Genomic DNA, 25,333 nt, shown 5'->3' with positions numbered 1-25,333 from the left:
TTTTTCTTTTATAACAGTTTTTCTGGAAGGTCCACAAGCTGTCTGAAAACTGGCGCTGTCTGAACACCCATCTGAGTTATTGGGGCCTACCACAATGGCAACTGGCCTAGCCAATGTAGGAAACTCTTTCGGCTGTCCATCTAACTCTCTGGTTTCTAGATCTAAGTTCCAGAGTCCTTCCGTAGAAGACGACGATGATGTTGTATTTGTTGAACCTGTGCAACCTCCACAGATTTCTGCAGGGCTGATAACGGATCCTAGAAATGCAGCTTTTAGTTCACCCAGTAACGAAGAGCATCACGGAAATGACCCCAAAGCAGTGGTTCCAACAAAAGACCTGAGTTCTCAAAAGGGAAGTATAACTGAAACTATTATTATTGATGATGAAGAAGATACCGAAGCAAATCAGGGGCAAGAGAGAAATGATTCCAGTTTCAGTGAAAGAAGATTTCCAGAGCCTAAAAACAGAGCCACTGAGATGGAATTTTCACCACCCAGTTTTTCAAGAAGTAAGGTAAATGCAGGAATAGGTAATAGTGGTATAACCACAGAACCAGACTCTGAAATTCAAATTGCTAATGTTACTACATTAGAAAGAGGTATGAGCTCTGTGAGTGTTGGCCGTTTAGAAAATACTGAAGGGCGTGACATGAACTTAATGATTACACATGTAACATCACTACAGAATACCAACTTGGGAGATGTATCTAACGGACTGCAGTCAAGTAATTTTGGTGTTAATATACAAACATACACCCCATCTTTAACTTCACAGACCAAGACTGGTGTAGGACCTTTCAATCCTGGTAGAATGAACGTAGCTGGAGATGTCTTTCAGAATGGAGAATCTGCGACTCATCATAACCCTGGTAGGTTGTACCTTTTTATGCAAATATATATTTCTTCTACAAGTGGCACAACTAATAATACCAGTTACATTGTGGATTATTTTTTCCATTTTTGGGACCATGGTACAGGTTTACAAATCAGGCTGCATTTATTTAATTAAGGTTATTTAAATGGAGTTTTCCACTGTAATTAGTATGTTTGCTGAACAAGTGTGCGTAATAGCTGGTTACTATAACAATTAAAGCATATTCTCCTTGGACCATGTAGCCCACAGAACCTTCTGTGCTACAGAATTATATCTTAATTTGAGACCAAGGTGAGTAGCTGTTGAAGAGTTAGGCCCATTGTTTGGTGTGGCTTGCTTATGAGTGAACATAGTGTACTTTCCGGAAGGGATTGTTAGTTACTGGATAGAATCATTATTCTCTATGATAAAAAGGAAAATATTGTTTCAGTTACTGGAGAAAAATATATTTCATTTGTTAAGATATTTATTTATTTATTTAAATTTGTAATGCCGCCCTTCCTCCAAAGATCACAGGGTGGTTCAGAATATAAAAATACACAATGAGAACACAAAGTACATAATAAAAACAAGAACAAAAACAGACCAACAACCTCACTCCTTTTCAGAGCTGTAAAACAATAATGTGATTACTGAATAAGGAGCAGTCAAAGCATAAAATTGGCATCTGTTCAAAATACGAGATACTTTCAGATAAAACTAATATGGTACAGACATAATAAGGTTTAAATGTGCCTCTCAAATCCTATAGCGATGTAGTTTCATGGTATCTCTCAGAAATTTTGCTGCATTATCCATAATGGCAGGCCTACAGCTGTTTAGTAGAAAGGAAACCCTGGAGAAGTCAGGGCAATTTAACCTTCCTTTCAGCATGGGGTTTATATATTTATTGCAGATTTTCTGTGTAAAATGGGCAGTAAAATAAAACATGTGCAATGGTTTTGACCTGTTTATACCACAAGGACCATATCTTTCTGAATAAGGAATTTTCTAGAATCTTCCTTACAGTAGCAGATGGCATGATGTTAAATCTTGCAAGGAAAAAAGCTCTACATTGGTGGAGATTCTGGTTCTAGGTCTCTGGGGCACTCAACACTGAGTGGCCCTCAATCTAACCTGCATAATAGAATGGGAATATGAATGGAGCTAAGCTTCGGGCAGTGGGCACCAAGCCCACATAAACAGAGAACAAGGTCATATGGAAAATAATTGAATAAGTAAGGGACTAAGATGCAACCCTGTTTCCTCTCCTTTGTTGGCAATAATTTTTTCAGATTCGCCTGCCTAGTTGTTAGCATTTCACTGGCAGCTCATGGAGGTGTATAATATCCTAATAAGAAAAAGTAACCTTACGCTAATGTTCATTCTGGTTAATTTATTCCAGAGTATAAATTGGGATTGAATCAAAGGCTCCTTTTAGGTCCAGGAAGATTGTATAGAGCTTTGACTTGGATGCCTTAGAATACTTGTCAACAGGGGACTCAGCTATATAGCTGCAAATAAAACATTTTATGTGTGCTTTATACAATGTGACACTAGATGATTGTGAGCCTTATGGAAAATTCAATGTATTTTTTTAAAACACTTTAACAAAAAGCATTTTCAGAGCGGTTTTTATGTGTCTAGATTCTATATGGGTGAGATAGGATGACACAGTGGTCCATAGTAGTTTACCCTGGCAAAAGACCACCTGCTTTGGGCCTAATATTGCAAGTTGAGACATCCAAAGTGTAAATTTACCCAATAGATGTTTAGCATATAACTTACCCACTATAGGGAAAAGACTTATTGATCTATAGTTAGATGGTATTATACGGTCTCCCTTTATATATTGGAACTGTTATTGCCCTTGTCCATGCCTGTGGCATGGATCCAGTGTTATTCACCCATGTGAACAGGTTAGCCAGCAAAGGGGTTCACCAGTCAGGTCTAATTTTAGTACTTTGGAGCCTATCACATCTGGACCAGATGCCCTTCCCTTTCTTTAGCAGGACTATTAGCATTTTTATTTCATCAGGTGAGATTGGGAGCATAGAATGGTGACCTGCCACTCCATCTAGTCGTTCCTTGTGAAAGACACTTGCAAAGTAATGATACTAACTACTAAGCGAAGTGGATGGAGTGGGGAGGTCTTTGGTGTTGAGTTCCTCAGAGACCAAGAACCAGAATTTCCTAGAGCTATTTGAAATTATGAAGCAGATTTTCCCATTGCTTGTTAGTATATTCAGTTCTCGTTCTCTCTCTCTCTCTCTCTCTCTCTCTCTCTCTCTCTCTCTTTCTCTCTTTTAGTAAGATACCGCAGTAGATTTTTAGAACTAAAATATTCTGGAAGTAGGCAGCACCCTCTTCCTTCCAGTATTGTCAAGAAATATTCTGGATATAAGATTTTAGAGCTCTACATTCCTTGTCAAGCCACTTGTTAGTAAAAGACTCCCTGGATTGTTTCCACACCTTAAATTGTGGTTTTGAAAAATCAGTTAGAGATGTTCCTAGATTTTCATATGCTTTGATAGCTTCTTGGGGGTATTCTGGGTTAATTACAGAAACTGCACTCCAGTGTTGTCTTGGTTTTAAATAATGGATGGAATTTATGCAGTCCAAGGAATTCTTGGCAGAATGTCTTATGTTTTCATCAGGAGTTGGGCAGGAAAGGTGTGAGCACAGGACAGTTAAGTTCTATGACCAAGGTCAAAATAAGTGGTCACTTAACAGTGCAAACGCCCACCATGACTCAATCCCCCGATACTGGGGAAACTAGGAAATAGTCAATCACACAGTTAACCCCTTCTTGATATATAGGTGAACTTTATGGAATTATCAAAACTCAATGAATAATTGAGCAAGACTTTACTGAATTGAATGCAAAAATTGGTGAGGCATATGCCTGCATTGTTCAAGATCTTGTCCTTAGAACAGTAGACAGTTAAAGGCAGGTAGAGAATTACCTTGGTCAAGTCCAAGCACTCTGAGAAGTGCAGAGTCATCATTGCCCACCCTCTCGTTAAATTCACCTGTTAAGATTATTTCAGTAGAGGGAATTTGTTGTTGCAAACTGCTTAGATGGCTCCAGTAAAGAAATGGGGAGGGCCTCTCTGTGCAGGGAGATATATCTGCATAGATTTTGGCAAGTGTGCCTTGATTCTAATCAAACTTGAAGGCTTAGATCAGGCATAGGCAAACTTAGCCCTCCAGATGTTTTGGGACTACAACTCCCATCATCCCTGACCATCGGTCCTGTTAGCTAGGGATGATGGGAGTTGTAGTCCCAAAAACATCTGGAGGGCCGAGTTTGCCTGTGCCTGGCTTAGATAGTAGAGCTACAGGCTTAAAGGGATGTCAAGTTTAAATCTAAACATAGAGCAGTAAGAATGGCTAAACTGGCTGGAATCTACTTTTGGGTTTAGTTTGAAGGCTGGCAGTGAATAGGTTTTAAAGCCTTGAATTACTATTGGGGTTTGAGACCAGGTCTCCTGGAGCATAACTACATCAGAGTTCCTTAGATACTCTAGGAACTCACAGTCATTTGCCTTATTTCTCCAGCTTACAATGTTTCATGACAAGAACTTACTGTCTAAGAGTGGAAGAGACTTAAGGAGTCAGTCAACCTCGATAGGTTGCCATATGGAGTTATTATCGTCATGGCATATACAGCCATTTCCCAAGCCCCCATGCTTACCTCCTGATACTGAGGTCCTAGTCCCCTTGGGCCTCAGGGTGTTGTGAGGTGCACTTATGCACATCCACATTCACTTATCTGTAACATGTTCAAAGGAGCATCTTCTGTTACCATTGCTTAGCATCAAAGGAGTTTCTGGACTGATGAGGATCAAGGTGTTTTTAAGTAAACAGGTTTTGACCACTTCTAATCTGTCTGTAATCAGGTGCTGTTCAGAAGTTGTTTATTTCTTAAAGGATTCTTAAATTGTTATCCATGAAGAACTCCCCTAAAGGCACTTTCATCCAAGATGTTCAGTTCTCGGACGGCAAATTATTAGCCGCCTTTTTAGATTTTTGAGTGGAGAGGGGCGAAGTTCTCACACAGTGGGGTGTCTTCAAGTTAGTAAGATTGGGCAGTAGTGGAACTTTAGCTGCCATTGAAGATACGAGCTAGAAATACCCAGGGATATAGGATAATGTCTCAATAATGAATAGCGTCACTGGTGGCTTTATTAATACTGGGTGCAGTAGAAACCCCACAGCAATAAATACAATATGGGATCTTTTTTGCTTAGCTTCAAAATACATTCTCTCCTTCCCTCCCCATTTCCTTTATATGTTGAGTTGAACAGGTTTGAATTTTCAAGAGAGCTGCTATACACCCTGCTCAGGTTGAGAGTGTTAAGCTTAGCTACTTTAGTTATCCATGGATTAAGACAGTTTTTGCATCCCTGTAAAGTTGATAATTTTGTTCATTTATGAATGATAAATAGAGAGGGAGGCCTGGTTACTTTTAACAAGATCTGCTAATGGTTCAACCAGCAGACCTTTGTCCTTTTGCTCTGGCATCACAACCAAACTTTTGTGGGGCTTGGTTTTGGGAGTTGTCTGGGTTCTGGTCACTGTTTCTTATATGTCTGTCAATTTAAATGGGATGGGTTAGGTCCAAACCATGTTTTGTTAAGAGGAGTGAAAATAAGAAACCTTAAGCAGAAACCAGCTCATTATTGTAAGGAAGGTGTTGGATGCAGTTTTGAGCATAGAATAGATACAAGTAACTTGGAACACATGAGAAGGGTCACAAGGGGTAGGGAGAACAAAATTTTGCTTCAAGAAGAAAAGAGTGAGAATCCATCTATTTATTTATTTAACAAATTATATATATCTAAGCGGTTTACAGAAAATAAAACAAACATTAATATTGTCACCAAAACATTAAATTTAAAAACCAAACAGTGGAAGATTACAAAAGAATTGTATATACTATGTGTCAAAAGAAAGATATAAACCTGTGCCCACAAGACCCCTAAGTTACACATGTAGAACCAAACTTGCACAGTGGCATTGAGGTATAATTATTCTGCTAACTTTTGAGCAGGGGAAAAGGGTTGCTTGCTAAAAACTCTGACCTCCAAATCTGCTCAGCCGCTTTTTTAGTTCTTGAGATTTTACCAATCAAGCTTTGTTTCTCTCTAACTAAGAAAGATCTGAAACTAATGAAAACTTGAGTTTCTGAAGGTGCTTAATTTTTTCACCTGATACACAGTTTCAGACATAAAAGACAAATGCAGCTCTGGCCAAAAGAGGTTGCCTGAATATGTTACCGACACCACTGTAAGTGACTGGTGTTTCAGCACTTTATGAAGCTTGGCCATAAAACTTTATGTATAAACTGATTTACAATCATGTGGGGTAGGTCTCTATCACTGCTATATTGTAGACAATTAAATCTGAGTTTGCCTTGTTACCCAGTTACATCAATTATCACTACCAGGTTTCTGTACATTAATTTTCTGTAGCAATTGAACGGAAACCTGCTTGTGGATTTTAGCATGTCACAATTCCATGTACAAATTTCTTGCAGTATGTATGTGCACTGGGGTACTTAATAGCACATTCTTCAGTCCATGGATGAACAGGAGCTTATATACAATATGTGATTTACAGGTGTCAAATGCTATTCTATCTTACCCACTGAAATGGTGAATTATTTTAACTTTAGATGCTATTAGATTTAAACACTGAAGGTCATTCTTTCACAATTTCATAGTGCCTTTGAGCCAATATTAAACATTTTAATATGCTCCCTGACCGCCACCCCAACCTTTAAACATTTTGTGCTAAAGTCAAGACTGAAGTCATTTTGACCAAACCAACGAGATTTTCCATATTAAGTATCATATACAGTCATTTCTACATATGAGTAAATTAAATAAATTAAAATGAGATATTTTTCATTGTTGTATTTTATTTTATTTTATTTTACAATTGGGAACTGAGGCTAATACCTAAAGATAACCAATTATAGTTTGGTTAATGAAGGGCCCGTTTCCCACATGTGTCTCATTGTTTGGAAGAGCTAGCCAGTCTTCTCTCAAGTAGCAGTTTTTGTAACTTTCTCTACAAAAAGTAATCTTATGAAAATACAGCCAGGCAGGTTGTATAGCCACAGCAGTGACCAGAGGATGAATGCCTGCTGGGAGCAGCACAGAGAGAAGTGCCATGGTGCACCTGTAGCAACAAAACTAGATGCCTACATCTGCCTCACCTGCAATAAAGCATGCCTCTCATATCAATCTCTATAGCCATAGCAGGAGCTGTAAACTCTCCAGTTTGACTTTACCCCCAAAGGCACACTCCTCCAATGTCTCCCGAGTCAGACTGATGGCAACAACCACAATGAAAACACTGCTGATTCACGGAGTTCTTGCTCCTTACCTCCTTTTGCTGTAGATGGTTTTCCTCTACTGTAATCGTGCTTTATGTAATATCCAAGTTGGCAACTGTTATTAGTGCTTGCACTTGAAACCAGAATGGAAAACCCATAGTTTTTTGTTTGGAGGACAAGCTCCCTTCCTCATTGTCCAATTTAACCATTTAAGTTCACTCTGGGGTTTTTAATTAGTTAATTAATTACTATAATGTCTTCATACCACTCGGTGAGCAACTTTCCAGATTCCATTGTGGTAATAAACATTGCTTGAACAATGTTGGGTGGTTGACAGACTTTACGGTTATGTACTACACCTTAAAAACCATATTAGGACAACCTGCTTATAAAAGTGCAAATCTGCATCTGAACGTAATTACAGATAGGGGATTTTAAGTTTTTAATGTTTGATGCTTTATTATGTTTTATATATTCTGTAAGCCGCCCAGAGTATCTGGGGAAACCCAGCCAGACGGGCAGGGTATAAATAATACAATTATTATTATTCTTTATTAATTTCTGAACTTCCGGGAAAACTTCCCACCATTATGCGTCCAAAATAGCCCCCCCCCCCAATATAAAAAATGTAAACAACTTCATTAGGTGTCAGTAATATGCAGTGTTGGGACACAGAGGCTTGGCCATGGTTAAGTTTCTCCCAAGGTTGGGTTTTTCAGTTGTTCTTATCTCGTGACTTTGTAGACTAGTCAGCGTTTAGAGGAGTGGTCACAAACCATGGTTAAGGAAGGATGCTGGGATTATTTGTACTGCCAAACAATGGTTGAAAACAAGGTGGGTTTTTCAAACCAAGATTTCTAAGCCAGTAGCAAAACGATTTGGTTTCAGAAACGGTTTCACAAATGGGTGCTGTACATATGCAGATTATTGCTGAGAACTTTCTAGAGCTAGGTTTTTGGGTGAGCTTTCCCCCCTTCTCTCAGTGTACATGTTCATGGGAGCATGGCCCCCAACTTCCCGCTCAATACCTTTTGGCAGAGGCATCATAATCAGAGATGATGTCCTTTCTCTTGGGCAAACATTGTCCTTGTTTTCTTATCTATTTCTTGAGTAGTTTGTTACCTTTATGTTCTTGGTTTTGTTGTTTGCTGTTCGTTTCAGGGTGCTTCTAGAGCCATTCACTGATTAATGTGATGTGGGTCTAAAAAGGTTTTCATCCACACTATAGAATATAGGTTTTGTTTCATGAAGGACAATCTCCATAGACAATCTACAGAGATTGTTTTCATGTCACAGGTTAATGATAGAGGAGATGAGTTAGGGTTTTATGATAATGTCCAAAGTTAAGTGCTGAAGTGTGTTATTAAAGAAATACTGATCTATTTGTATATGAGAAGTTTCAGTTCCTTAAGATAATGAAGTCCAGTTACTCCTAATATTTTCAGTTCTTCAAATACAGTATCATGACACAGCTGATCATTTACCAGTTAGTTATTTTATCATCTCCATTTCTAAATGGCAAATTATTGAAATTTCTATAGCACTGTATAAAATATTATGATTGTACACAAAGTCCAAACACAAAATACCATAAAAATTAGATCATATGTTTTGTGTGGAAATTGTTCGATTTGGTTGTGTATGTTTTGATGTTTATGACCATGTCCCTCTAACTTCATTTGCCTTGCTCAATGAAGAAGTGTTACTAACTTGGATAGTTTTTTAAATGATTGATTTGAGTTTCTCAAAAAATGTGTGGGTTCAGTTGAGGAGTTATATAAAACTTGACCAAATAATGTTTCAGCCACTTATAGCATATTCAATTTCCAGTAAGTATTTGGGAGGTTGTGGGATGTCTAATGACAAAACCTGTTAACTCCCTGTTCAAAACTAGTTCCTTTTTAGAAAGTTGCTAGCCCTTGTCCTGATAGCTGAAATTCAAACTCAAAGCTTTTTGCTTCCTCCTTGAAAGTGAGGCATACAGCAAATTTGCTTTAAATCTGGAGCGGGGAACCTGAGGCCTGGGTGCTGAATGTGACCCTCCAGGCCTTTCCATCTGGCCCTTGAAACTCTCCTCAAGCTATACCCCTCACTGACCCTGCTTTGTAACCCAAGTGCATGTTACTGGCTAGAATATGCTCTTGAACTCTGATAATAGTTTTCTGGTGGAGGATAGAGAGGTGTGTGAGTGTGTGTAGAAACCAGCGTACTGTACATTTGTTGATCCATTCAGTGTGGCCCTTCCTACCGCTAGAATTTGGTCCTCAGAAGCGAATGCTGAAAAAGGTTTCCCCAACTCTGATATCGTCTTCCCCACCCCCTCTGTTCCATCTTCAAAGTCAGTTATCACAGAGTAGGAAAATGTCTTCACGTTCACCAAATTCTCCTGAGCATTGTGTTGGAATTTTGAAGACAAAGGCATTCTATTGCTATTCCCATGACTAGCAGGTGGTGATCTGTAAATATTTATTATGCAGTATGGGCGGCGGTGTATCCCAACATCTTTATGTTACTAACACTTATTATTTAGCCTTTAGGAAAAACTGAGTGGGTCTCCTTTTAGCTACACTGGGAATAGAATATTCTCCTTCACTGTCAAATAGCTTGTCATATTGAGAGGTAATTTTTAAATTTTAACTTTATATATTTTGTCTCTTTAAGATTCCTGGATATCTCAGTCAGCTTCATTTCCAAGGAATCAGAAACAACCAGGTGTGGATTCTCTGTCACCAGTGGCGTCGCTCCCAAAACAAGTCTTCCAGCCTCCTACACAACAGCAGCCTTCTAAGCAGGTTAAAGTCACATGTGCTAACTGCAAGAAACCTTTGCAGAAGGGCCAGACTGCATATCAGCGGAAAGGATCAGTTCACCTTTTTTGTTCCACTACCTGCCTTTCATCATTCTCGCATAAACCAGCTCCAAAGAAACTCTGTGTTATGTGCAAAAAGTAAGGGTTAGATCTTACTGCTTGATCCTTGTCAGTGTGATCAGTATTCCTGTTCAATGTTCCAAGAACTCAGTAAAATATTTTATTTTTATTCATTCATTTATTTCATAAAATAAATACACTGCTTGTTAGTTGGTTTTTTTAATATATATATAAAAACCATCCTCAAAGCAGTTTATCCAGGACATGAATGAGCTACCTTCTTTCAACTTATTCTTGTTCATTCTTGTCATAAAAACTGATAGGCATTGAGTTGGTTCAGATGTAATGACCAAATCATTAGCCCATTTTGAAGGGTCTTCTTGATAAAGCAAACTATAGAAGCACAAACCATAATTTGCTCACAGTGGGAGATGGGAAATTGTTGGCTTGAGTGCCCATTCACATTGAGCTAACCATGGATTGGTCATTATTTAGCTAACAAAATTTATATAACGCTTAATCAGGAAAAACCTCTAAGCATTTAACACGAAACAATATAAAATAACTAAAATGAAGGTGGTTTGTATAAAAAGTTTTCTGCTTATCACACACATGTTTAGTCCTTTCTCTGTATAATATAATCCTACGCCAATAGAGACTTGGAAAGAGGAACAAACCTAGTTAAATTTCGTACTACTTAGCATCTTAGTTTTGTTCACTGTCTCCTCTTCTGGAATCCATGAAGAATGCTGTTTGGCACTAATGATGTGGGTGAATAAACAGTTCTGAAAAAACAAAATATAAAATTAAGCTGAGACTTGTGGGAAGCATGGGTGGAGCGTTGTGGCCTAATTTGTACACATTTGTTGAGTGCTAGCAGCGAGGTCTGTGGGTGGTGCCAAGTCCTGCTTTGCTTTGTTAATGAAACATGATTCAATCCAGTGTGTTAATATTCTTGAAGCCCTTTTAAGTTACCCATCTAAACAACATTAACTGCTGCATTGAGACATGTTGGACAGTTAGATAAATTGATTTTGACATCAACTCGTAATTTAAAAATGTATAACTTTGCTTTTGAAGCTGTCAGGTTTACTGAGAGAGAAGAATTGTAACTATCTGTTGATCCATTGGCTGTCTGCAGCTAGGTAGCTGTCTTCCTGTTTTATTAGAGTAAAATCACTTCAGGTTAATAGGGCTTAGCTTATGCATACTTCAGCACAAGAGACCTACGGTTTGTGAGTATCTTATGAGCAATGAGCAGCTATAGCACAAAAGAATTAAATGTGCTCCCATTCCCTTTTGTTAAACAACAACAAATGTTTGCTTTATGGTGTTTCTGTTTATAATTGATATTTTTGCTTCTCATGGTATTCCACGTGTCTCCAAATAATACTTTTACAAATAAACTTTTCCATTTTCTTCATTGCATTTTCACCACCGTTGAGCACTGATGTAGATATAAGACTAATTCCTTTTAAATTGTGGCTTGTGAAATGGGAGACTCCACCCCCAGCCCCCCAAAGCAATTTATCCCTCTTTTCTGCCACAAGTCATGGCTTTACATTACAGCTGCATCTATGGCAAAATAATTTCATAAACAGATTGAGCTACGTTTTCACACTCTTAGTTTACAAAGAAACGGGATTTGTTCTCCATAGTTTGCATTAGGTGTCCATGATATAGGAAAATATGTTTTCACTGCAAGATGAGAAGGGGTGTACATATCTCCTGATACTCAAGGAGAAAAGACTAGCTTTTGATATGCTAACCATTATTTGCACTGCTCCTTAGTCTACAGCAGGGATAGCCAATGTGGTACCCTCCAGCAGTTTTGTACATGAACTGTCTGCTCCAGCCAGCATGGTCCGTGATCTGGGTGATGGAAGTTGTTGTCAAAAACATCTGGAGGGCACCAGGTTGGGGAATACTTGTTTAACAAGCAGGAACGAGCTGAAGTAAGCCTTGGGCTTGCATGCTCCTCCCTATTCTCCCTCTCAGCCTAGAAGAACAACTTAAGGATTCCACTTTTAATTGCAATCTGTCAGGTCAGCCATAAAAAACTGGTTAACACAAACTGTGGCTGGCTTTTTTAAAACTAACTTCAAACCACATTTTCTGAAGCTGGCTTTTTAAAATTAAGCATAGTTAATGCTAACCACAAGCAGGGATTTGGATGACACCAAAGTTATGTTTAACTGAAGAAGTGGAAGCATTGTCTTTGGTTGCACAGCTTGTTCCTTCTTGTGTGTTTCACATTAAACCATTTTTATCATGATGTTCAAATGCAGCCAATGGGATGCCCCCCTCCCATTTTGGGTGGTGGGAGGGAGGGGGCTCTTGATAATATCAAATTGTTCCCAGTGTGGTGTAGTGGTTAAGAGCGGTAGACTCGTAATCTGGTGAACCGGGTTCGTGTCTCCGCTCCTCCACATGCAGCTGCTGGGTGACCTTGGGCCAGTCACACTTCTTTGAAGTCTCTCAGCCCCACTCACCTCACAGAGTGTTTGTTGTGGGGGAGGAAGGGAAAGGAGAATGTTAACCGCTTTGAGACTCCTTCGGGTAGTGATAAAGTGGGATATCAAATCCAAACTCCTCTTCTTCTTCCCAGTTTTTTGTTCAGACTTTTAAATCTTGTACTATCTGTGACTATTGTACTTTATGGTGGCTCCTAATATTTAGAGGACGTTCCCTTCTTATCTTTCAGAGACATAACAACAATGAAAGGTACCATTGTTGCTCAGGTTGATTCAAGTGAGTCCTTCCAGGAGTTTTGCAGTACGTCATGCTTGTCCTTCTATGAAGACAAACAGAATCCCTCAAAAGGAATCTTAAATAAGTCTAGATGCACTATTTGTGGAAAATTAACAGAGGTTTGTTTGTTTCTCCCATCCCTCATTTATACACTAATACAATATTATTTGAGTTTCTCGGGAAATTACTTAGGTAATATTTCTCACCATTATTTCTTATGTGGGTAGAATTTTCACTTGAGCCACTTGTCATGCTCTTCAGTCTTCTGGCAGCATACAAGTTCTCATATGATAGCTAGGAAATGAAAATTATTTACCTAGCTTTTCCAGGTTGGTTGGTTTGCATTTCTGCATCCTTCACAGACTTGAATTTTCTTAGATTAAGTATTCTTTGATTCTTTTTAGTTACAACTTGTGGTAGTCTCTATCCTTGTTATCATTTGTCATTTTCCTTCTTTGCAAAGATAGAAATAATGCATGTACTGTAATGCGTGGTTCAACTTTGTCAGGGTCTGAGGCAAGGAGGAAATTTGGTGCATTTTGCTCTTTGTGCTTTTAATATACACGTAAAATTCATTTTTTCTCACATTTGCCCATAGTGCAGCTTATTCGGTGAACATTAGTTCTATGGAAAATGGGGTATTTTTCTTAGAAGAGGGTATTAGTTTCCAGTCTTTGAAAAGTAACTTTTTGAAAGTTACTAAATTTCTGTGGTGATGGAATACATTGTAAAACGGAATATATTTTGCCTTACATGTGAAAGTTTACTAAACACATTTTATTTCGTTCTGGTTTTTTAATACTCAGTCATGTACAGAATACTTACCAATATTTTACCAGTCATATATTTTACAGTCAAATTGTATTTAATGTAGTATCCTCTGTTCCTGTTTTGTTTTTGCTTTTTAAGTTTCAAAAGTACCAAATGCAGCTTGCATTTCTGAAGTTGCATTTTCCACATTTTTCAAACAGTTTAATCCAAATTTATGTTTAAAAGCTGTTATCTCGCTAATTATAACTCACTACAGTAAAATTGTTTCCCCCCCCCCCTTTTAGATCCGTCATGAGGTTAGCTTTAAAAATATGACACATAAGCTGTGTAGTGACCACTGCTTCAATCGATACCGAATGGCAAATGGCTTAATAATGAATTGTTGTGAGCATTGTGGGGAATACCTGCCAAGTAAAGGAGCAGCAAACAATATCCTTATGGTTGATGGAGAGCCGAAAAGATTCTGTTGCCAAAACTGCGTTAGTGAATATAAACAGGTAACTCTTTATCTTCCATTATCATTTAGTGATAGCTTATTTAAAATTGTTTAACCAGTTTATTTTGAAACCATACTTGGTATTACAAGTAGTGTACATTTGTTCATCTCGAAGCACATTCCTTATTTTAAAAGTGAAACTGAGGACACGAAACTCCCATGTTGGTTGAAGTAGCACCTCCACAATCAACCTTGGCCCTTTTTTCATTCATTTGGAGGCATGCCTAGGATATGGCAAACATATTTCCACAATAAAGCTGTATTTCATGTGTTGATCTTAACATACAGGTTTTGGCCCTGTATGTTAGATTTCCACTTGTTTTTAAAAAATTAAGAAAAGATCAGCCAACAAAATATGCCTTCTTCCATATGTTTCTCATTAAGGATCCTTAAAGCACTTGCTGTAACTAGCTGTAGCTAGCTGGTTCTTCAGAAGGAGTGGGGTTTGTTTTCGTCCCATCCCTCCAGTTACTGCATATGTGACACTGATAGCAGACTCTTTGAAGCAACATGACAACTGACAATTTTGTCCAAAGAGCATCAGGGGTAGTGCATATGGGATTTTTCATTCCTTTCTCACAATAACTCCGAATGCCTCCACACTATTTCTCCCAAACCTCTCCCACTATAGTCGCCAGTCCCGAAGCACAGGTCTTTCTTGAATGCCCTTCGACCTTCTAGGGGGGCTTGAGAGGGGCGGGGTGTTCTTCTTGTGCAACTATTCTTGTGCATGTTCTACACTGGATCCAGGCCAATGTATTGTTTCATCAAGGTGCTTTTTAGGTTGATTCTAAACTGTGTGGAAGAATTTTCTATTCCTTTCTTGGAACAAGGTAACTATTAGTCTCTTAAAGTGGAGAGGCTTTATACTGAATAAAAAATACTCTATATTCTATCTCATTTTGTATTAGCCTGTCCTGTTCTTAATGTTAAGATGCTACTTATATATATATTATAAAATGTAAACAGCACTTCTAGAAACATAACATGGGCCTTGTTGTTTTATTATGCAGCAAAACAAAAGGGTCAAAATAGGTTATTCAAGATACTAAAAATGATAGGCACACACTGAAGCCACGGAGAAACTTGGAGAAGCCTTGAATAAGATTTCATGAAGGAACCCAAAAGATACAAGAATAACATGGGAGTTTCCCACACAATCAATAATGCATTGCTGAAATTCCAAGTGAACATGGAATTGTGATCAAATAACAACTCTGTATCTTATCAGTTTATTGTGACATGTACATTTTTTCACCTGTATAGATATTTCATGCTATTTTTGACATATCATCCCATATGCTGTTTTTTTCAAGAGGGTGAGGTGGTGTGATATATGTAGAGGAAATTACAAAATACTATTTGAATCATTGAAGTTTTTATTTTGGGGACCTATATATTAGAATTTATTTGGAGATGGATGAACACTTTAGCATATCAACTTAACTTTATGTAGAAGGCTGTGGGGGCAAATATTTAGCTGCATATAAAACTTGGAACCTGATAAATCCCTCTCCTGTTCTGTGCTTGGCCATTAATCTGCAATTAAAGGCCCTTGAATGAGTCTAGTGGTTTCAGTCCCCCTTGGGGCCACTCATAAGCTGTTTGTTGTCCAAGAGTGAGTAGCTTGCATGGGAAGATGATTCTCTGGCTATGGGAGATATTTATAGTCTTCCCATTGCAGGTAAAATGCCTTGGCATTTTGTAGTATGCCTGGCTCCATATGCAGTAGTGCAAGGCCCAGGTGGGGGAGAGTGTATTAGTGGTGTATTGGGGACCCTTCCCATGTGTAGGAAAGGGATGGATCATTCTGTTGGATTGTAAATGGTTTGTTATGGAGAAAGCTAAGTTACTTCTATACTTTAAAAAATAACCAAGAGATTGGTGCTTTGGCTTTAAATTCATAGTTTAGAATGGTTGATAAATTGATGGCTTTTGGGGTCTGTGTAAGCATAACCTACATATTATTTGGGATTTCACTATAGAAGGATGGAACCATGGTAGTGGACCCTCTGTCTAGCATTTTGTGAACTAGCTTTATTCTGATTTAAAATTACTATAAAGGAATGTAAACTGATTGCATCTTAAGTATTTTAATTTTTTGACTTAAAAATCAACACAACTATACCTTATATTAGCAAACAACTATGGGCACTATAAGTGAGTATTGTTAAATATGTTTATTTTCACACTTAATATTAAAACACAATCGTTTGGAAACATTTGTTTTGAAATTTTTGGTCTGGGCCTAAAGCTTAGCCTAAACGCAATAGGCTATGCAAAACTGCCTTTGCTTTTTGCTACTAAAAAAAGTTGTATTAACAAATATTTGGTTTTTATGTAGTAGGAAAACTGATAGACATAATATTTGTACCTACTTAACATTTTGTTTAAATAAATAATTTTTTCCACAAATAACTTACTTGAAGTAGTTGTTTCAGTTCCCACTCGTTCTGGTCTCTCTCAACATTTTCCTGTGCAATTTTATTATGGTAGTCTTTAGTAACACAGAATTAATGGATAAATAGCTTGAAAGTGCTTACAACTTGAATTTAGAGACCATTATTTTAGTTTGGTTGTTCTTTGAGGACTGACATAATTTCCCACATCATGGGTGCCATGTGAGAAAAGTACTTGGAATATGAAGGCATACTTCCTTCCAAGTGTTCACATGGTTATACTGGAATGCATGAGGAGAAGCGATGGGTTGCTATGTGGCAGTAGATTTGCATTGGTTACATATCATTTCAAGCTGTCATGGAACATCTGCAAGCCTAGGAATGCCAGTTTGCTGCTTAGCAAAACTTTTCCTTTCACCTTGTGCTTTCAGTATAGCCACATCAAAGTGCAAAAGCGAGCAGAATCTTAACATGCTTCTGCCACTATATTTGCTTTAGGAAAGTCCTCCAATACATTGCTTTATATTCTGTATGGTCTCAGGGACCATCTGACAATGCAGTAGGCCACAGACAAGGGCTTATTTACTTACTGCTCTTCCTCTCTCTCGAGCCCAGAGTGATGCCGGCTTACATGGAGTCAGAACTTTAGCTCTTAGTACAGTGTTTTCTGACTGTCTAGATGGGTAGGCAAACTAAGGCCCTGGGGGCCGGATCTGGCCCAATCGCCTTTTAAATCATGCCTACAGACGGTCCAGGAATCAGTGTGTTTTTACATGAGTAGAATCTGTCCTTTTATTTAAAATGCATCTCTGGGTTATTTGTGGGGCAGAGGAATTCTTTCATTATTTTTTCAAAATATAGTCCGGCCCCCCACAGGGTCTGAGGGACAGTGGACCGGCCCCCTGCTGAAAAAATTTGCTGACCCCTGGTCTAGAACTTTCTGTGGTCTGTCAGAGGCCTTTCACTACCATGCTGCCCAAGATCTCGGAACGTTAAATCTTGGATGAGACCCTTTATTATAAAAATAAAAATCTGAAGAAACAAATGAAGGTTAAATGTGGAAGACTACACAGTATTTAAGAAGATATGAAATGAAGCAAATAAATAAATAAATGAAAGAAGCTCAATTATGATAACATGAGTTCAACTGGCCATCCATTTGTATCATTGATGTCCAGCTATTGTAGGTCTGAAAGCACTGCTGCAACATAACAGAAACCTAGGGCTGCATTGGTCTTGCGCTATGCAGGCGTTTTTTTTCTGTGCAACTTTACTGGAGAACTTTGCCAGGTACATTTTGTCTTGATTCCTTTTTCCCATATTTGTCACTGAGAAGATGCCATGCAGTTGTTAAAGGTCCAGGAGTCTGTTCAGAATCCAGCAGGCCTAGAGGAAAGTAACATCAATTTTATCTCTAAAACTCAAACACACAACACATGCAGACTGCTTCCTTAGCCACTGAATCTAAAAGGAGCAAAAAACATGGGGGGGGGGGCGGTTTGGAGAAAAAGGAAATACAGAAAGTGTCTAAAATTCCAGGTGATTAGGTGATGGGTTGGAGAGGCAGTTCCTCCAAGAAGTCCAGGACCTGTATGAGCTGCGGAAGTGATGCTATAAAGATGATTCAACATGCCTTGCTGAATGCATTTTCGTAACACAAGGAACATGTTGCCATTTTATGTCAATCGCTGTGAGGGTTTTGCTGAGTTCGCCCATAGATACTATCGCAATACAGCTGAGAATGAGCATTCACTCTTTACACTTCAGCTGCTAACCAGTCACTCTTGATGGACGTTACGGCTATGTGTTAATATATGCGTCAGTAAAGGTGTCTGCACTAGATAAGTGAGTGAAGCAGTTTACAGATTTTATTCTGGTATGTGTTTCCAGAATCCAGTCGCATGATCTTTTTGTGTATTTGGAATGACACACACTGCAGTGCACATGGGTTTTCTAATACAAACATTTTTAATACTGTATCTGGCAAAGTAATTCATGAAACAGCACTTAGACCACAAACAGAATATGGCAGTTTAGGCTGCTGTCTGTAATTGACTCATAATGTTTTGTTTGCATTGCTTTATGGTAGCTAAACCTCAATGATTTCTGTCTCTTTTTCTTCAGTGGTTGATAATTCAGGGCATGTCCTTTTAGTTTTTGCTCCTTACTTTCTTTGCTGCTACTTTAACTGTTAGCGCTTATCTGTCACGCTTTTCAGAGGAGGTAGTTGTATAGAATCAAACAAGTAAACTTTGTTGCCAAAAGGTAGGCTTTTCATTTTGAGCAAAGGAACTTGCAGCAACTGAAATGTGGTAAAAGAAGGAATGCTCTAATGAACATGTCATGTGTCTGCTTGAACGAGTAAATAATATTAATCTTCAAGGCACACGAAACAGTAATGTAACAGAGATGAAAGAGCCCAATGCCTTAATTTACTTGAAATTCAAATACATAGATTAGAGTAGGTATCTTCTGTAGTCAGATGCTTCTAAAGATGTCTAAATGAGTCTTGCAGGAGAGTGGTAAATTTACTTTATTTGCTGTTTAGATCTGTGAACCCTAAAAGTAACACCTGAATGCTTAATTCGTATTCTTCTTGTAGGCTTTTTTCCTACCTTAAGGCATCCCCTTACTTACAAAACTGCTTGTACCTTTGTTTTTCTTTTGTTCCTTTAGTAAGCAACTTTCCCCCTTCCTTTAATCTTCTCAACTCTTTCTGCTTCCAAAAGCTCATTGCTGTATCTAACTTAACTTTCATATGCCTTTTTGCTGTATTTATAATATTTCTTATCCACCCTTTACCGCAAGATTGGAGTGCGGGTTACAACAATACAGTTATAAAAACAAGTAAAATTGTTCAAAAAAAAAAAAAAAGGGAACATAGATTCAAGTAAAGAAGGTGGGTCCCACAAAACAAAATAAGTTAACTGTGAAAACAAAGTTATCTGGTACGTTTTACTACATGGTCCCTATATTTAACATCTAAGTCACTGGGAGAGATCATCTGGGGGTGTGAACTGATTGGTGGTCACCAGTATTTTGATGATTCCTAGTTTTACATCTCCTTTTCATCTAATCCAGGTGAGGCAGTGGGAATTGTGAGCGGTGCTTGGGTTTGTAGTGGCTGAGGGCCAGTAACTGAAACTTGGTACAGGGAAGACATGAATATTGTTGGGGGGTGGTTTGTCTGCCCAGCTAGGTGGTGCTCAATCCGGTTTGGATGAGGTTTCACTCCCCTCTATATCACAGATAGCTAAGAACCCTCAACTAGCCTTTCAGAAGTGTGCTTAAATGTAAGGTGGTTTACACCAGAAAGGGGCATGCCATACCATTTTGCGGGGGAGGGAATTTCATGATTCTGAAGCCACCACACTAAATACTGTGTTTCTTATAGATGTCAACCTAATGTCAGCGACCACTGGTATAAGGGTCTGTGCTTCCTTAGCCAGTCTTAATTATGGGTGATGATGGGTCGTTCAAAAGGGAAAGGTTGCCCATGAGAGTCATACTATTCTGGATATTAAAGGTCACCAGCACCTTAAATTAGTGTCAGAAACATCATGGTAACCAATGAAGTTGTTTCAAAATAAATGTTATAATCATAGTGGTGCAAATCCATCAATGTACGGACCTACTGAAGTTTCTGGATGGTCTTTGCAGTTCGCCTACCAACCCAGACTGTTAAAAAGCATTTTGGACCACTGGCACATCCCAGGTATCCTGGAACTGAGGAGGACTCAGATGCATTCCAAACTGCAAACATGAGTGATATGACTCCCCCTTCCAGAACAGGCAGTTTCCCAGAAATTTGCTTGTTCAAATTTCCAACCATCATTTCTGCTAGATGGAACTTCAGTATTTCACCCACATCCTATCCCATTACAAATTGAAGTTACTCTTTTAGAGGAGGCCTTCCACGTTTCAGATAAAAGGAGGGGACCTGGGTGACTTGTAGCCATTTCATGAAGATAAAAGGTCTAGGGGAAACAACTGAACTGAGGATGCACATTGGTTATTTTCTATGAGGAGAGATTCTGTTGTGCCGGCACTGTATTTTACAGTGGAGTCCATTGGACAGAGCAAGGGAGAAACAGACTTGACTGCAACAGTTTCAGTAGCTGATCAATAAGTTTCTTGACCGCAACAGTTTCAGTAGCTGATCAATAAGTTTCTCCTTCCCCTCTGCATGACCTACTTCCACCCCACCCCTATTTGGGTCATCAAAAACATCACCCTCATTCCCTTGGAGTGGTGGATCCTGAAACTGATGCTTCATAGCTCCTGTTGGTTTTCCCCAAGGCGTCAGTATAAAAACTGCTTTGCCACATTCTTGCTGTTAAGCACTAGCATTCTGATTCAATCTACAGTTTTGGTTGTAGCAAAATGTTCTCTAGTGGCTAACAAGTCTAAACTCCCTATACAAGCAGTTACTATCCCATGGCCCACCAGAAGTTGCTGAGTTGCAACTCCCGTCATTCCTGGCCATTGGCCACTGGTTGATGAGGGTTATAGTTTAGCAATATCTGGAGGGCTACGGTTCAGTCACCCATGCCTTATGCCACTGTCTCATTTACATATTTCAGACAGTTTGGCTTTCCTAGCTGGCCCTGCATGTGTAGGATCTCAGAGAAGACTGCTGGAGGCCCTGACTTTCAATCTCCTGCCTTGCAACTTAAGTTTGACTTCTAGGACCATATGACTACTTCCCCTGTCAGTGGTGCCAATGTGGACCACCCTGTATACTTTGCCAGACTGTGTGATACCTGCAACCTTCATACCAGGCGGACAAGTCACTGTATCCACCAGAAATCTAGGTATCTTGGTCTCTAATGATTGAATTACCTACAACAAGGAGCCTGTCCCCATAGGGATATTCTCACTGTGACAGGATATATGTTAGCCCCTCAGTAATAAGTCACTTCTAATGGAACATTTCCTCTTAGAGTGCTGTCCTCATGCCCCAAGATTCCCTAGGACTGCAGAGGAGCTTTTGCCTTGAGAATGAAAAGCTGCTCTGTCCTTGAAGGCCTCGTCCACCAACCTCTCTGCTTCCCTTTGCTTCTCCAGATCCCAAGAGATCTTGCTCCTTTTTAGTGAAAGACTTGATTTTCAGCTAGAGGATGTACTGTTTAAGGAATGGTTATGGAAACACCCTTTGCACGTTTCAAAGCTGTGTTTCTGTACAAAACACAGTTAAATTCCTATCTTACTTAATACAAAGAAAGCATTTGTCTAGAAAGCAGACGTTTTCCTCCAGGCTATTTAGGCAGCTTCTGTAAATCAACTTTCAGATAGCAAGGCTGCCAGCAGATGGCCTTTTGAGACTGTCAGAACATCCTCAGTACAGATATGAAATCATGGCTGTTCTAGCTAGATTCCCCATTAATCACCAGCAGTACTACAGCGACTGACTAATCTTAAAGGAAGACTTTCTCTTTCATGGGTTGTCTAAGCAAGCGCAAACTCAGATTAAATGAGTCTGAAACTTTGCTGCGTTTTGTAGAAGAAAGTCTAGAACATGTTGATTGGTATTTAAAGAAGACTCAAATAAGATCAAATTTTCCACTGATCAAGTTAAGGTTTAGGTTTGATTGTTCCCTCTCATTTCTCTTGGTGGGAAAAACTTCTTGGGTGGTTTCAGAGTGAAAAGCAGGTTTTAGAGGCTCCTGTTGCAGAGGCAGAAATTACTCACATGGTACTGTGAGTTGCTCCCATAATACTAGATACCATGGGGCAGGGTACCCAGTATGGTGACTTCAAGTTGTAGCTGGGCTGTAACTCCCACCAGTCTGAAAGCCAGTGTGGTGTAGTGGTTAAGAGCGGTAGTCTCATAATCTGGGGAACCGGGTTCGCGTCTCTGCTCCTCCACATGCAGCTGCTGGGTGACCTTGGGCCAGTCACACTTCTCTGAAGTCTCTCAGCCCCACTCACCTCACAGAGCGTTTGTTGTGGGGGAGGAAGGGAAAGGAGAATGTTAGCCGCTTTGAGACTCCTTAAAGGGAGTGAAAGGCAGGATATCAAATCCAAACCTCCTCCTCCTCCAGTCCCAACCAGCTTGATTAGTGATCAGGGATGGGAGCTTTAGTCCAGCAACATCTGGCGGGGTAGCATCCTGGCTACCCCATGGTAGAAAAATGAAGCATGTCTTGTCCCCTGTAGACATTGTTCCCTTACATGCAAGTCAGTCAGTTCATATTGGGTTATAACTGAATTTCCTCCTAAATAAATTAATTGCCTTTGATCATTTCCTACCTAATTAGCCAGTGGTTATAGTAGATGTTAACTCAGTGTATGACAGTTGTGAAAAGGGCAAATTAAGTTACATAGATTAGGTAGGTGATTAAAACAAATCTAAACCTGCTTTACATTCACATGGAGACTGCACACATGAACCCAAGTCCTGTCATCCTTGCCCATAAACATTCTGGAATAAAAATAGCATGGGCAGGCCTATATGCAGATTGCTCCACATAAGCAGACACAATTTGCAGATTATGTTGAATGCATGTTAATGAGGTGGAACTGGCATAGATGGGGTGGGTGGGTGGGTGCTATCTCTGTTGTATGTGGGTTCTACATTCTGTAAAATACATGTGGATAGGGACCCTGTGTGTGGTGACTTGGCCTTGCTGTAACAGTAGCTGAGCTTTTGAGAGGATACTAGAAAATTCCTGTATGCCTGTTGTAATAAGACAATCTGATTGAGTCATAACTAATGTTATTTTTACTTTTTCATTATTTGCTTTTTAGAAATATGGCAAATTAACAGCTTGTACTGGTTGCAGAGTTCAGTGCAGGTTTTTTGACATGACACAGTGCATAGGACCTAATGGACATATGGAGCCATACTGCTCAACTGCATGCATGAACACACACAAATCAAAACATGCAAAATCAGAAAGTAAGTGAAAAGGTTGGCGTGTTTTCATCCATGATGATAAAATAATATATCCGAAGTAGGAGACTCTTGTTTCACTTATGCTTTCTATCTGATTTTCCTTTGGGGGGAAAATTATTTTAAATTAGTTGATGCCTAGATTACATTTAGCACGTAAAATAACATTAGCAATGCTTATCGGTCACATACAAAAGCTATAAAGATTGATGCCTTTAGACTTTTAATATTTAGCTACAACTTCTTTATAATGAAAAAATGTACTCTTAATTCTTCCATTTCATCTATTTTTGTCTTAAATTCATTGTGAAGCTTTTATTTTATGACAGAGGTATATTGTTGGAGTCATGATCAAAGAACACACATTGCTAGCAAAAGTGCAGTCTGTGTTCTTCCTTGCAAAATAGATGGAGATGGTTAAAAATTGGTTGAATTTGTTTGAAAAAGTGCAAGTACATTTTTTGTAACCCCACCAAAATAATACACGGAGGCATGATTTACACAAAAAGTGTTTGTAATTATATCTGTATTTAAAAACAAACTATTTAAGTAGAGCTTTCACATTGGCCTGGTTCAGATGATTATCTGATCATCTTACAATGCCATGATATGAACAAGATGCTACATGGCTCATTTGTTCCTCCAACACTGTGAGTAAACTAGGAAGCCTATAATTAACCATAGTTTCTGTTTTCATCTGAACCAAGAAACTATAGTTTCTAGCTTCAGAACACCTGGTGTCTTCCAAAGCTGGTAACTGTAGTCTCCTGGTTCAAGTAAAGTGGGAAAATAGAGATTTCCTGGATTGATTGCTTGAGTAGCAAAGAGGCTGCATTCCCAGCTAAAATACTCAGTTTATTAAGCCAAGATAAGATGATATGAACGCAGCCATTGATGCAGATTTTGAGAAACGCCAACTTGTTATTCATAACATTGTACATTTGCATTTATTTTATTTGTAAACTACATTTTTCTTTTAGGTATGGGGATTGTTTGCCACTTTTGTAAGCGAAACTGTTTACCTCAATATCAAGCCACAATGCCTGATGGAATACTGTACACCTTTTGCAGTTCGAGTTGTGTAGCTAAATTTCAGGTTAGCTGTTGTGTTAAATCTCTTCCTCCCTGGATATGTATTTTTCTGTGCATGCCTGTTAGGTGCTCTTAGTATGTTCATATTAAATAATTTGCTACCTACTCATTGTTAAAAACTACTCTTTATGAATACGCGTTTAAACAAGTGGGGCTTCTAATGTACCTGGTCAAATTTTGGCACTTCTCAGTAATTTCCAGAGTTATGGTGAGAGTTGTTTGAATGTCCATTCCCCTGCACTAAGAAAAGTGAGATTGTAAGCAGGTCACCACCTGCATTGGGACAACCCATGGTTACTTGAACACAAGATCAACTATGACCCTGTGTATTAAACCTAGTTTCAGATAACCACAGGAATTCCTGGGTCATTTCTGCATACTGTAATAGAAAGCATTTATATCATCCCATGTTTAGAAGTTGGTGAGAGGCAGGGAGTAAGTTTTAATATCTTATCTCAATGTGAGTGAGAGTTGCGCTTAAGTTCTCCTTTGGGCTGCAAGAAAAACCGAATGTTTAATTTGGCATTGACTGGCAACCTATGTAATTGTGCTTCTTTGAGAGATTAAGAATTACACTGCACAGAACAACTGGATTGGTTTCCAATGCACTGTTTGCTGGCTGTTCATCCCATATGAGTGACATTTGAAGCCTCAGCGTACATGTAATAAGGCTGCCATGTATTCACGTTGCATAGTTTTAGGCGACAGAGTTCTGAATACCTTAATCCCCATTCCATTTTAAAAGCAGTAAGTGTTTTTAAATAAGAAAAGAGGGAGCAATTGTTTATGCTACTTGGTAGTGGCCTCCAAGTGGCCTGCTGCTTATTCTTGAATGTTATGCCAGTTTTACTTAAAATAACC

The 25,333-nt window shown here is 38.9% G+C and overlaps 1 protein-coding gene across 14 annotated transcripts in view; it reads left to right on the top strand.

The window, feature by feature from the left end:
* ZMYM2 (zinc finger MYM-type containing 2) overlaps positions 1 to 25,333 on the top strand; it is a 64,925-nt gene that overhangs the window by 14,283 nt on the left and 25,309 nt on the right. For 5 of the 14 annotated variants that reach the window (XM_083608973.1, XM_083608972.1, XM_083608975.1 and 2 more), the window contains exons 3-8: positions 18 to 869; positions 9,861 to 10,146; positions 12,773 to 12,938; positions 13,875 to 14,087; positions 23,236 to 23,386; positions 24,361 to 24,476. In XM_083608973.1, coding sequence (XP_083465099.1) covers positions 95 to 869; positions 9,861 to 10,146; positions 12,773 to 12,938; positions 13,875 to 14,087; positions 23,236 to 23,386; positions 24,361 to 24,476 — 1,707 coding nt within the window. In that variant the 5' untranslated portion in view covers positions 18 to 94. The remainder of the gene's footprint in view (positions 1 to 17; positions 870 to 9,860; positions 10,147 to 12,772; positions 12,939 to 13,874; positions 14,088 to 23,235; positions 23,387 to 24,360; positions 24,477 to 25,333) is intronic. The other 9 variants (XM_083608978.1, XM_083608976.1, XM_083608977.1 and 6 more) reach the window with 3 other exon arrangements.

The sequence above is a fragment of the Podarcis filfolensis genome (genome assembly GCF_964270895.1).
Source record: "Podarcis filfolensis genome assembly, chromosome: 4".
Taxonomy (NCBI): domain Eukaryota; kingdom Metazoa; phylum Chordata; class Lepidosauria; order Squamata; family Lacertidae; genus Podarcis; species Podarcis filfolensis.
Note: the sequence above shows the minus strand (reverse complement) of the source record. Positions and strands in the feature narration are given on the sequence as shown.